Here is a 14,221-nt window from a genome sequence, read left to right as displayed (position 1 = left end):
CTCTAGTTATATAACGTAAGTTTGAGAGAATAGCAGGTGGACAGGTATTTGAGTGAATAAGTAAAAGATTGCTTTCATTTACAGTTTCTTTATTTTAAAACTCACTCTAAGTGAGTAGTATGCTGTAATAACTAGATGACTTCCATAGTGTTCACCCATTCTTAAAAGTGATTTTATGGATTATTATAAACTAAGCATAGAAGAGTTCTAGTAAGTAAAGTGAAATGAGTTGTTAAAAATTATATTTCCATCATGTGTGCATTACATAATATTTTATCATAAATACCAAAGTTCATACACTTCTTCTAACTTCACACCAAGTAGGAAACATATATCTGAATGTCTAGAAATTCAGAAGTAATTGGTCCAATGTTAATGAGATTTTACTATTCCTCAGAATTAGAAACTTTATATAGCTAAGTTATTTTTTTCTCTTTTGCTTTGTTCTTATTTGCTGATTGTGACTTGAAAATGAGTCCTTTATAGTTTTATGTAGCAGGTGTTAGGATCCTGCCTACATAACTCTCCCAACTCTAGCTAGGAACTAACTTTGTACATTTAACCATGGATGTTATATTATGGTTTCACAACCATCTGAGGGTAGATGAGAGCATAGAAAGTTCTTCCAGAAAACTCCATCGGTAGCTAGTTTGTGTTTCAAGAGAGGGTATACAGCCCCCTGTATTTGTATAAGAAGGATCTTTCTGTTTTCTTGAGGGGTATTCAGGCACCCCATTCTGTACACTGGGGCTGTTCCCAAGCCCTGGTGCTTGGCCCATGGTTCCACCACTGTCCTAGCTAAAATGCAGTAAGTTTCTTGAGCAGCAGTCTTGTAGAATAGATCTTTGGTGTTGAGCTTTCAGTTTCTCTAGGGAAGATAACCCATTAGCATGAGTTTTATGTAAAGTAAGTGTAGTTGAAAATCTTTTCATTGTGCACTGTCAATAAAATTAGACATACCTCGGGACTTCCCTGGCGGTCCAATGGTTAAGACTCCATGCTTCCACTGCAGGGGACACGAGTTCGATCCTTGGTTGGGGAACTAAGATCCCACATGCTGTGCTGTGGGGCAAAAAAAAGAAAAAAAAGGGACCTACCTCGGTGCAACAGAACTGACTGTTTTTCAAGGTTTGGTTTTTTAAAGAAAAGTTATTGGTCATAGGTTCGTTTCTGGGTTCTTGATGTTGGTGCTGATGGCTTTGATGAAGTTTTCATTTCTAGCCCTGACTTCAGTGATGGATCTCTGATCCCCTGAGGTGTGGGGAAAGAATACATTTTCTGATATTTTAATGAATAACAGTGCTCTGAACCCAAATAGTGGCTTGTGTGATAAGGTTGGGAGGGAAAGGTTATTCAGTAAGGATGGCAAGCTCTGCAACATTTAGGAGCTTTGGCTCTGAATGGAACAGATTTTAGGGTCAAATCTTGCTTCCACTCAGCACTGTGATCCTGGGAAACGTTTCTATAACATCTATAATTGTAAAGTGACAGCAGTAATAGTACCTGTTTTACAGGATTGTAAAAGGGTTAAGAGATACTGCCTATAAAGCTGTAGGGAGTAGACGTCAATAAATGTTAGCATCTGTGTTATAATTTTTTAATGTTTTATTTTCATATAAGTTCAAACTTAAGGAAAATAATACATACAAATCCTGTGTCCCCTTTACACGGATTCACCAGTTGTTTGCTGTAACATTCTGAATGTATGTATAATGTGTTTTTTCTGAATCATTTGAGAATAAAGTGGAGACATCATGCCTCTTTGCCATGGATACTTCAGCATGTATTTTCTCTTACATAATTACAGTTATCAAAATCAATAAATTTAATATTGAAACATGCCATTATCTAGTCCATAGTCCATATTCTAAAATTTCATCAGTTTTCCCAATTAAATCCTTTATAACTATTTTTTCCCATTCCAGGATTTATTTTTATTGTTTTTAATAATGATAGCAAAAATTAAGGTGTCAGTCAACGCAGGCCCAACATATCTAGTTGTGCAGACCAACAGAGGGCTGATCTGATGATGGACTTGTGTTCATCAGTATCATGTCATCCTAATGGCTGCAAAAGGGCTTTGGGGCCAAGTGCGAAGGGTGGTGGTCCTCAGAGCAGGAGAGGTAGCCTTGTGACTGGGGTTGAGAGCTGTTGTTTTTTGGGGTACAGAGGTCTAGGGCAGAAACTATGGGAGGAAGGAGATGGAGATAAGAAAAGCTGTAGGAGAACACCTGCTTGTCTGAAAATGAGGCTTAGTCGGAGCCATGCCATCACAAAATCTAGCTTCTCAGTAAATTTCATGGGTTTTCATCATATGTAGTCTTTTTAGGCCATTGGTTTTCAAACTGTGTTCTTTACTGTTTCCCAGATTACACAAACATTACGTTCAAATTTCATTTTTTAGTCCAGCTTTCAAAGCAATTAAAGTAGATTTAAAAAAAATACACTTGAACATGTCATATACCAAATTTGACATGCTGGAGGTCACTGGTGCACTCACTTGTAATCTATGTTCATTTTCTTTGGGGCAGATCTTGGCTTAAACCTTCTTTTGCCATCTCCGTGGATTTTAAGGTTTTCCAGAGCTATTCCTCCACACTCCGCATTTCACATTTATGTTTTCGGGAGAGTGTAATTATACTCATTGTGTGACTGAAGGAAATGTTTAAATTTGAGCTTATAAAATACATTTATATAATACAGTGCTTTTTATCTACTTTATTTTTTGAGGTTTCACATGTTACTAGAAAAGACTTCTGCTGTTTATATGTTTTTTACAAGTTTGAAATCCTTATTACGTTCCCCAGGGGACTGCATCTTGGGCTCTTGTAGCATCCTCCTTCCCTAGGTCTCTCTTCCACCAGCTCTTTATTTCTGCACATCCTTCTTGAGCAGCCAGTACCTGTTCTTTGTCCTTTCTCCATCCACAACCATCTGATATTTCCTTTCTTGCTCTAATATTCTAGTGGCCCCTCTCAGGTACTCATAGGAGTTGTCTGTTTGTATGTGCTGACTGGGTAGTAGTTGCACACTGTAACAAAGTTACACCATACAGAGTAAAAGACAAGTCTCCCTCCCTCCCTCTTCGTGGAGTCACTTACGTCTCTCCCAAGAAAAGCCACTGTTACCATATTGCATATTCATTCTTTGAGAGATGGGCTCTGCATCTACACCTGCAAGCATACATGTGAACAATACAGCATATTGTTACACTCCTGTCCACCTTCTGCCCACACTGCTTTGCACTTCACTCTCTTTTGGAGGTATTTCCCTGTGGTACAAATAAGCTGCCTCTTTCTCTTGAGTGGCGGTTTGATATCCCATTTTTTGGATGCTGCAATAAATAACCTTTACCTGCTTAATTTAGGACATGTGAGAATATTTCTGTGGGATCAGTTCCTCAAAGTAGGATTGCTGGAAGAGTGTGTCATGTGTAGTTTTTTTTTATTGTTTTATTGTTTTTTAAGAAGGAATGTTATCTTCTATTTAGTTAGTTAGTTTTGGCTGTGTTGGGTCTTCGTTGTTGCATGGGCCCCCTCTAGCCGCAGCGAGCAGGGGCCACTCCTCACCGCGGTGTGTGGGCCTCTCATCGTGGTGGCCTCTTGTTGCGGAGCACGGGCTCTAGGCGTGCCGGCTCAGTAGTTGTGGCTCACGGACTCTAGAGCGCAGGCTCAGTAGTTGTGATGCACGGGCTCAGCTGCTCCACGGCATGTGATATCTTCCCAGAAGAGGGATCAAACCCGTGTCCCCTGCATTGGCAGGCGGACTCAGAACAACTGCGCCACCAGGGAAGTCCCTTATGTGTAGTTTTTTTTTTTTTTTTTTTTTTTTTTTTTGAGGTACGCGGGCCTCTCACTGTTGTGGCCTCTCCCGTTGCGGAGCACAGGCTCCGGACGCGCAGGCTCAGCGGCCATGGCTCACGGGCCTAGCCGCTCTGCAGCACGTGGGATCTTCCCGGACTGGGGCACAAACCTGTGTCCCCTGCATCGGCAGGCGGACCCCCAACCACTGCACCACCAGGGAGGCCCCCTTATGTGTAGTTTTGACAGTAGTTGCCAGACTGCCTTCCAAAGAGGTTCCACCAACTTACACTCCCACCAGCCTGGTATGAGAGTGCCCGTTTCCTTACACACTAAGCTATATATTTTGATATATATATGTGTGTTTGATACATGTCTTTGTGGCCCAGAATGTGGTCTGTCTTAGTGAATGTTCCACGCAGGCTTGAGAAGAATGTATATTCTACTGTTGCTAGATGGATGACTTTATACATGTCAGTTATATCAAGGGGGTTGATAGTGCTCCTCAGGTCAACTATATCCTTATTGATTTTCTGCCTGCTTGATCTGTCAGTTGCTGACAGAGGAGTGATGATAACTCCAACTATAATGGTTGATTACTCTATTTCTTTTCAGCAGTCCTATCAGTTTTGTTTTGTTTTTTAAATTTTATTTATTTATTTATGGCTGGGTCTTCTTTGCTGCGCACGGGCTTTCTCTAGTTGCAGTGAGCGGGGGCTACTCTTCGTTGTGGTGCACAGGCTTCTCATTGTGGTGGCTTCTCCTGTTGTGGAGCACAGGCTCTAGGCGCACAGACTTCAGTAGTTGTGGTGCACAGGCTTAGTTGCTTTGTGGCATGTGGGATCTTCCTGAACCAGGGCTCGAGCTTGTGTCCCCTGCATTGGCAGGCAGATTCTTAACCACTGCGCCACCAGGGAATCCCCTTAAAGGTCTTTTGGCCATTCACTTGGAAGTGATGATGTGCTGGGACTTGTGTCCAGCCTGTGGCTCTCTGGTCTTGCATTCACTGGGCCCTCAGCCTGCAACCCACTCTGTCACAGCTCTGCACGGCTTCCTCTCTTGCCTCATTTGGGTCTTTGTCCACTGTCACTCCCTAGAGAGGTCTTTCCTCTTGAAGCTGCTCCCCTGCCTCCTTCCCCATGTCATGTTTTGTCCATTACCCTGCTTTTTTGTTTCCTCTGTGGCACTTGGGCGCTGACTGAACTCTTCATGGCAGGGTGCACAGTCTGTCTTTCCTCTAGCAGGCGAGCTCCCCGCCATGTTCACACTTGCATCTCTAGTACCGAGAATAGTGCTGGTCACCTAGTGGGTGCCCAGTAAACACGTGTTAAGTAATTGACTCTTTCCTTGCTTGTGTCATTTTCTTTTGAACCTACCAGCATCGTTGGATTTTCTGTATTGGACTGTTGGCAAAGCTGTAGGACTCTGTGTGAGTTTGCTGTCTGAACCTTGGGATGCCATGACCCAAAGCAGTTCTATCAAGAGGTGTTGCAGATTCCAGACATGTCCATAAATGTTCTGTAGGGAGCTGGGGTCCAACCAGAGACACAGTATGTCTCCCTTTCCCAAGGCCCAGCGCACGCACCCCAAGAGTCCTGTCTGCAGTGAGGGCCTGCTGGGGTCCTCAGAGAAAAGGTGGCCCCATGCTCCAAGTTGGGCACTTGGTCTGGAAGAGAGACAGGAACGGGATAGAACAGCTTCAAAGAACTTCACGACCAGGAATAAGAGAAGTCGCTCTTACATAGCAGCTATCTTAATTGTGACTGATGCACTTAGGCAGGGATGCAGGGAAGAGGTGAGCTATGGCAGTGGGCCTCATGACTGGTGGCCGTCCCTGGAGAAATGAGGATCAGGGCTTCTCCGGAGTCAGCGCCCACTGCCTCCAGGGCTTCCACAGTCTTTTATTCACATCTTCTCTCCATGTGCCAGGCCCTGTGCTGGTCCTGGGGATGCAGCCCTGAAACAGGTGTTATCTCTATGCTTAGAGACCTCAGAGTCAAGAGGTGGGAGAAGTTGGATGTGTGTCAGCAAGGGGCTCCCTGCATTCTGTCACTCCAAGGCAGGATTATTTATAGGACCTTCCCTTCAGAAATAGCCCTTTAAAGCAGCCATTCTCAGGTTTTGGGGTTTCAAAAAGTTAGGGTAGGGAATTCCCTGGTGGTCCAGTGGTTAGGGCTCCACGCTTCCACTGCAGTGGGCCTGGATTCAGTCCCTGGTCAGGGTACTAAGATCCCGCATGCCGTGCAGTGTGGCCCCCCCGCAAAAAAAGTTAGGGTTGCCCACATTTCTTATTATGCCTAGGACAAGGATTTTTTTTTCTTTTTTTTTTTTAGTTAAACCTATCATCTACTATTTATTACTGTCTTCATTTCATAACAGAAAGGGCCTTTCTTTGTCCAGTTTTATTGAACTGTAATTGATATGCAGCACTAAGTTTCAGGTGTAGAACATAATAACTTGATTTACATATATTGTGAAATGATTGCCACAAGTTTAGTTAGCATTCACCATCTCATATACATGTAGAAAAAATAAAAAGGAAATAAGTGTTTTTTTCATCGTGATGAGAACTCTAAAGATTTACTCTCCGGACAACTTCAAGTTGACCACCTTCATACAGTTTCCCTTCCCTCCACTTCCAAAGGGCATTTTAATTCTAAAAGTAGGAGGGATGATATCATCCTAGAATAAAATGAGTTGTATGAAAACCAGTTTCTGAAAAGCTCCCTGTTGTTTTCTCTTTCCCATTTCACCGGCACTGGTGAAACTGTCCTGGACCAGCACTGACTCCGGGCCGGCGTTGGCAGCCACTGCACATGCTCCGTGAGAGCAGCCTCCGTGTTGTGTCTTGTAGATTGTGACAGACCAGCAGACAGGACAGAAGATCCAGATAGTCACCGCAGTGGACGCCTCCGGTTCCCCCAAGCAGCAGTTCATCCTGACCAGCCCAGATGGAGCTGGAACTGGGAAGGTGATCCTGGCTTCCCCGGAGACCTCCAGTGCCAAGCAGCTCATATTCACCACCTCGGACAACCTCGTCCCTGGCAGGATCCAAGTAAGACCTGCTGACAGGTGTTTGTTTCAGCACTTCTGCTACTGCACTTGTTCTTGACTCTTACCTCTACCATGGAGGCCAAATCCATCTCTAGTAGGTCCTTTGGGGACCTCAGACATGGTGGGTTGCTGCCTCGGCTAAAGTAAAAAAACAGCAAATGAGTGGCAAGGCCCAGAAGGCAGCCGCTGCAGTGCTCAGATGGAATGGAATTTGAGCCAGCAAATCAGCGGCCCCACAGGAGACTGACCTGAGCAGTTGGCATGAGCCACTGGAGAATTGTTCTCAACCAAGGCCACGTGGTGGCAGCCCTTGGCCTGTGATGCTTTAGGGGCACTACCAAGGGCTGACCACAGTCAGATGAGGACCGACTTGTTCTAACTCTTACTTCGGACTGGCCCAGCTCTTTATTCTGATCTTGTTCCTGCTGCCTGTGGGCCCCTCCGTTCTGCACTGGTTCTCCCTCCTCTGGCAGGCGGGATGGGCTTGGGGCAGGTACAGGAAGGAGGAGAGCAAGGGCTGGAAGAAGAGCAGGGTTATTGGGAAGCATTGAACTTCCAAGTCCAACACTCAGAGAAGCAGGGACTCAAGGCCAGTGTCCCATGGTGGCCAAGCATGGAGCATGTTTAGTCCAGGTCAGGGTGCAATCCATGGTCTTGTTTGGTTCTGGTTTTTAAGTTTTTTAAAAATTTGTGGTAACATATAAAATTTACTATCTTAATAGTTTTTAGGTGTCCAGTTCAGGGGCATTAAGGACATGCACACTGTTGTGCAGCCATCACCACCACCCATCCCCAGAACTCTTCATCAGCCATCACCACCACCCATCCCCAGAACTCTTCATCAGCCATCACCACCACCCATCCCCAGAACTCTTCATCTTCCCAAACTGAAACTCTGTCCCCTCTGAACAACTCCCGTTCCCCACCCCTCAGCCCCTGGCTACCACTATTCCACTTCCTATGGGTCTGACTACTCTAGGGACCTCACATAAGTTGAATCCTGTAATATTTGTCCTTTTGTGACTGGCTAATTTCACTGAGCAGAATGTCCTCAAGGTTCATCTGTGTTTTGTCTTATTATGTGTCAGAATTTCCTTCATTTTAAAGGCTGAATAATATTCCACTGTATGTATAGACCACGATTGGTTTTTCCATTCATCTGTCAGTGGACACTTGGGTTGCTTCGACCTTTACTGTGAATAATGCTGCTAAGAATCCATGTGTTTTGCAGGGAGTTTTCTACTATGGGGAAAATTCAGGAAGGAAAGGGTTTTTTTGCCTTCCACTGAAGCTGGGTTCAGGACACCAATATGTTCAGCTTCCAGAGCTGTACTTCTGAGACACCTCATAATGCCATTAGTAAATACTTCTTCATCCTTCCTTTCCTAGTGTACATCTGATCCTCTGGAATCAGAGTTCCTCCCTGCTTGCTTCGACTCCTTGTTTTTGAAAGGATGGCTGGTGATTCTGTTGCATGTCTTATAAGAGGTCATTGCACATAATGATTTCTATATATATTCTCACTGTACATAAATCATTTTAAGGCTCATTGTTAGTACATGATTTAATAACAGCTATTTTTCACTTTTTCATGTTGAAGCCAGTTACATTACTCTTCCAAGTGAGCAGCACTGTGGGTCACCTAGAAAGTCACCTACAAATGAAGGAGAAATAACAGGTTTCAGAGGCCACCTATCCTAGTCCCTCCACTCCCAGCTGCCTCACGAGAGAGCTAGTTATTTAGTCAATAAAGCTTAATTATTTTTCTGCCAAGTAAACCTCTCTGTGTACTTTCAAGCTGTTTCATGAGAATAGAGAAGCAACCAAGAAGACCTTGAGTATCTTCATGTTGGAGCATCTGCCGTGAGTCCCCACACGGCCCCTAGTCCTAGGTGGTTGGGGTGGCCAGATAGGAGGGTAGGTCCCTGAAAACCAGTGTCTGACCCTGGACAAGCCCACTGCCACCCACCACCACTGAAGGGGCTTGGTCCAGATGAGCGGCCGTGCCATTCCTGGTGGCAGATTCAGTTGTCACGTGGCATTTTCCCAGTTCTGCCCAGAGTTCTTAGAAACCCGAGATTAGGAATTCACAGTTGAACATGACTTTGCTTAGTGCTTTGTTTTTTCATCAGCACCCTGCTTATTTCCTGATTCTTCTTAGATCGTCACGGACTCTGCTTCTGTGGAGCGTCTTCTGGGGAAGGCCGACGTCCAGCGGCCGCAGGTGGTAGAGTACTGTGTGGTGTGTGGCGACAAAGCTTCAGGTGAGTAACCAAAGGCCATGCTGGGTGCACATCAGGGCCAACATCATGCACCAAATCTGGGACGGGGGAGGCTTGTAGGTTTCAAAACATGAACTCCACTCTTCTTATTGGGGTGGTGATGTAAATAAGCAAATCAGTTTGTCAGATTATAAGAATCAAAAGGAAAAATCAAGAAACTATTTCTGTGATTTGTAAATCTTGGTTGGGTGTCAATTATTTTTGTACTAGTAAGAAAGAAATTGGGACTTCCCTGGTGGTCCAGTAGTTAAGACTCAACGCTTCTACTGCAGGAGGTGAGGGTTCAGTCCCTGGTTGGGGAACCAAGATCCCACATGCCATGCACCTGCCCCCTCCCCCCAAAAAAAGAGCAATCATTTAATTAGTCTGGTTAATATCTGCTCAGTTCTTTGCTGTTTCACAAGATGTGTTTGTTGTCTATCCCTCCCTCGTCCTAACTGTAGCTGCCTCTGTCATGCCCTCACTATAACCCAGTGTGATAAACAGGAGGGGGCATGTGATTTTGGCTGTAGTCCCAGGGTCAGGAAAGGCCTGAAGTCACACTGGTGACCTTGATGGTTGAGTGTGTGCTGTCAGGTAAAGCCAGAAGGGTGTTCCAGCTGGCGGGACCAGGGCCTGGAGAGTTTAGCATCCATACCCACCATGTCTCTGGGGAAGCACTCCTGAGCTTCCATGGTTAGGAGGTGGGTACAAGAAGACTAAAGAAGATGTCTGGCCCAAAAGCTCAGACTTCAGCCTGCTAACAGTGGGAGCCATAGAGGGTAAGTGATGCTAGGGACACTGACCTGAGTCCTGAGATGACCACTTGGTTCTGCTTTATTCTTTGGTCACTACATTCATAGGAACTTTGGATACTTTGTGGTCGTGGTTTAAAAAAAAAAAAAAGGAGCCAAGCCTCTTAAGAGGAAGACAACCCCAGGCAAGCACCAACTGAAGGCCGGAAGCTCCAGCCCCGCCCGCTCATGCCTCAGGTGCTGTGCTCTCGCCCCTTCTCTGAAGCCCTCATCTGCCCCACAGGCAGGGGCCAGCTCTGCCTCTGTCCTCATCACCCTTTTGTTCAGATCTCTGGGCACTGGATGTGTTCTTTTCTAGTTGCTTCCTTACAGGCCTGTCTTCCCCTCCAGAATGTGCTCTTTTTTTAAGAGCAGGAACCATGTCTGACCCCTTCATCTCTATATCCCCATCTTGTTGCTCAGCAAGAAGAGACTTTCTGCAAACTTTCAAACAAGTGAATGAAGCATGAGCATAGCAGAGGCCACAGAATCTGCTTGGCTTTCCCTTCTGGGCTTAAAGCTCATGACAGGCTTGCAGTGCCATTGTCTCCAGATATTAGAGATCACTCTAAGGCCTAGAGAACCCAAGGAAATCCACTGCAAGGAAGGAAAAATGATGTCCACAGAGTCATTTCAGCATGACTCTTCTTAAAGGCACACAGTTGAGACCCTCTAAGTGCAGAGTTGGAGAACGGCTCCATGCGCCAAAGCTTAGGGCCATGGGTTGCTCTGCAGCTGCCGTCCACAATGACCTTGTGAACTCGGACCCTGCAGTGTAGTTACGACCCTGGGTTACATGAGACCAAACCAGGAGAGCATATGCGAGGGCAGTCCCAGCTGGGAATGTGAGGAAGGGTAAACTCATGTGCGGCTCTTTTTATTTTTATTATTTATTTATTTATTTATTTTGCGGTACGCGGGCCTCTTACTGTTGTGGCCTCTCCCGTTGCGGAGCACAGGCTCCGGACACGCAGGCTCAGCAGCCATGGCTCTCGGGCCCAGCCGCTCCGCGGCATGTGGGAATGTGGGATCTTCCCGTACGGGGACACGAACCCGCGTCCCCTGCATCGGCAGGCGGACTGTCAACCACTGCGCCACCAGGGAAGCCCACGGCTCTTTTTAATGTGGGAGGGAACTAGAACTTAGAGACCCCCCCAAAGTAAACAAGCTTAGAAAAAAGAACTGGCGGCCTTCCTTTGGCCTGGGCTCACACAGTCATGCTCCCCACCCTGGGTCAGTCTGGGGCCCAGGACGTGATGCACACAGAGGGAGTAAATGCAGGATGAGACCCTTTGGGCCAACAAAACACGAGCTTGTGTTTGCTCTTTGACACTCTTGACGGCACAGGGGAGCTGAGGGCCTTTACCAGGCAGGTCTGCAGAGCCGTGCCCAGTGAGTACAGCAGACGGTGCAGCCCAGCCATCATCCGCGAGCTACTGCTGTGCACTCGGAGCATTGAGGTCATGCCATTTACCAGCGGCCGCATAACCTGTCTGAGCTTCCGTTTGTCCATCATGACCTCACAGGGCTACTTTAAAGATGGTAGAAAAATGTGAAGGCCCTGCGTGCCGTGCTCAATGCTCAGGCCTGTGGTTGGCCCGTGGTTGCTGGCATCTGACCCTGCACACCAGTCCCCGATAGACTTACCTTTCTCTTTCAGGCCGTCACTATGGGGCTGTCAGTTGTGAAGGTTGCAAAGGTTTCTTCAAAAGGAGCGTCAGGAAAAATTTGACCTACAGCTGCCGGAGCAATCAAGACTGCATCATCAATAAACACCACCGAAACCGCTGTCAGTTTTGCCGGCTGAAAAAATGCTTAGAGATGGGCATGAAGATGGAATGTGAGTAGCTATTAAAAAACCACGTGAGTTAATAAGGAGGGGCGAAAGTGAGGTTTCCATGCCTGGCCAACAGTATCTGTTGAGGCTTCATTTTGGTTCACCTTCAGGGTCAGCTCAGTGATGCGGTGCTGATACCACTAGGGTTGGTTGGTTTCCACAGTGGAAACCTAGTCCAGATAATTTGGGAGGCAGCATGTGGAGTGGGATCAACACAGGCTTTGGGGTAAAGCTGATACCACGTCAGCTCCAGCCCTGCCCCCAGGAGCCGGGAGGCCTTGGGAAGTCATGTGGCCTCTGAGCCACAGGTCCCCATCCATGAAATAGCACCCTTGCCTTCCTTACATGATGCGTCTGGGGTCCTCTTTTCTTTCTTCTGCAAAGGTCTGTTTTCTTCATTTGCTTCTGGCATGTTTTCTTGCTCTTGTACCAGATGATGAAGGAAGAGGTCACTGGTGTCACGTAAAATTGAGCCCCACTGACAGCAGAAGCGGTCCAGCTCGAGTTGGGCATTAGGATGCTTCCTTTTCCACGTGGGGCATGGGCAGATCTCTGTTAAGGGCCCACCTGAGGGGGTGTTTCTCCTCCTGGAGAGAGTCCTGTGAGCAGCAGGAAGTGACAGAATGATACCCACACAAATGCCACTCGGTCCTTTCTCGGCCATGGCACCCGCCATCTTGAGCTCCTTTAGATTTGACAACACTTGGGCTTTGAGCCTTTCTCTCCTTTGGCTGCGAAGTCCACTGTGGAAGTTGAGCCAGGCGTGTCTAGCACTGAGCTTATCCTTACAGCAGTGGGCTTAGTCAAGAGGACTCCTACCTCTCCCGTGAAGGATGTGGTTTTTAAACATGGGTATTTCTGTTGTGATTTAAGCTGTGCAGAGTGAACGGAAGCCCTTTGATGTGCAGCGGGAGAAACCAAGCAATTGTGCTGCTTCAACGGAGAAAATCTATATCCGGAAGGACCTGAGAAGTCCTCTGATAGCCACACCAACATTTGTGGCAGATAAAGATGGAGCAAGGTCAGTCCCTGTGTTGACAAAGGGCGACACTGTAATCAGCCTTTGGAGCTGATTAGGGGAAGCACAGATATTCCTTGAAAGGGGGGCTTATGTGGCTCCCCACCTGAGGGCCACAGCCTTGAGTCTTATCTTGCCTTATCCCACCCTTTTTGGAGCCACTCTAGTCACACCTCTGTCCAGGCCTGAGGATGGTTGATTTAGGATGGGGTCAGAATTTCTCCTATCCCAGGTGCTGGGATTATGTGCTGTAGTTCAGGCATCATTCTTGCAGGAAAACAGTTGTTCCATGATTCAGGATTGGGGCTTTTTTGCAGTAGAGATAAAAGGCCTAAGATCCAGGTGGTCTAGATGGTGCCACAAGTCAATTTATATGTTTTTTTTTTCCATGTAATCTATCAAAGGAACAGAAAGAGGGAAACAAGAAATCCAAAATGTATCATGGCAGGCGCTAGAGTTGGGAATGCCCTGGTGATACTCTGAGATCAGGTTAGCATTACTGGCACAGCAGTGGACGTGGAAGCCCAGGGGGATGTGCGGTCTGTGTCATCCTGTCTCAGGCTGCAGACCCGGCTCTGCACATCTCATTGTAGAGAGAAGGGGGTTGGTGAGTCACTCAGTGGCTGAGTCTAGTTAGCTTTTCTATTGCTCAGCCTTGCAGATGTGGATGGGACAGGTAAACGCAGCCTGATCACACTGTGCATTAAATGTTGGAAGCTACTCTGGGTTTCTTTATGTCTTAAATAGACAAACAGGTCTTCTTGATCCAGGGATGCTTGTGAACATCCAGCAGCCTTTGATACGTGAGGATGGTACGGTTCTCCTGGCCACAGATTCCAAGGTGATGTTCTCTCCTCATGCCTTCTCCACTTTTATGTCTCAGTGCAGGCCGCTTCTCTGAATGTGTGCACTCACCACCTTCTTGGCCTTCAGACTACGTTGAGGCCATGGCCTTCTGCATCTCCATTTACTTCTGATACAGCCGTGCTGTGATTTGTTTCAGGGATGCCAATAGCTTTTTGGCAACTCAGAGCTGGCGGGTCATGGTCACTTAACATGTCAGGGTCTAGAGTTCAATTTGGTGAAAATTCTGTGGTTCACTTCTAAGATTTTTCCTCCCTAGGGATGCACATTGGCAAACTACGGGCAGGAAGAGCTCCTTATCCTAAGATAGCCTTTTGCAAGAGTCCCTGGTTCCTTTTTATTAGATGACCTGCAGGTCCCTAGTTCCTTTTTATTAGATGACCTGCAGGAAGAAGTCCAGCCAGGATTCTGGCAGCTCCAACCCGGACAGAGCAAGTCAGCTACAGGGAATCCAACTTGCGGACAGAGATGTTTGTCACCCCAAGAAAGACAGCTGGCTGCCTCCCATGGAGATACCTGAGGAGAGGCAGTTTTATCCAGGCAAGGGAGCCCATCGCTTCTCTCACCTTATTGTCCCTGATGTAACTCGAGCA

At 46.7% G+C, this 14,221-nt stretch overlaps 1 protein-coding gene across 4 annotated transcripts in view; it reads left to right on the top strand.

The window, feature by feature from the left end:
- The window catches only part of NR2C2 (nuclear receptor subfamily 2 group C member 2), a 92,043-nt gene that overhangs the window by 59,472 nt on the left and 18,350 nt on the right, over positions 1-14,221 (top strand). For all 4 annotated transcript variants that reach the window (XR_009533638.1, XM_060111297.1, XM_060111296.1 and 1 more), the window contains 5 exons: positions 6,655-6,855; positions 9,016-9,118; positions 11,570-11,749; positions 12,620-12,767; positions 13,512-13,605. Coding sequence is in view for 3 of the 4 variants with exons in the window: in XM_060111297.1 (XP_059967280.1) it covers positions 6,655-6,855; positions 9,016-9,118; positions 11,570-11,749; positions 12,620-12,767; positions 13,512-13,605 (726 nt within the window). In the remaining variant the exon portion in view is untranslated. The remainder of the gene's footprint in view (positions 1-6,654; positions 6,856-9,015; positions 9,119-11,569; positions 11,750-12,619; positions 12,768-13,511; positions 13,606-14,221) is intronic.

This window comes from Mesoplodon densirostris, chromosome 10 (assembly GCF_025265405.1).
Source record: "Mesoplodon densirostris isolate mMesDen1 chromosome 10, mMesDen1 primary haplotype, whole genome shotgun sequence".
NCBI lineage: Eukaryota > Metazoa > Chordata > Mammalia > Artiodactyla > Ziphiidae > Mesoplodon > Mesoplodon densirostris.
The sequence above is the reverse complement of the archived record's forward strand: the minus strand, read 5'-3'. Positions and strand labels throughout refer to the sequence as shown.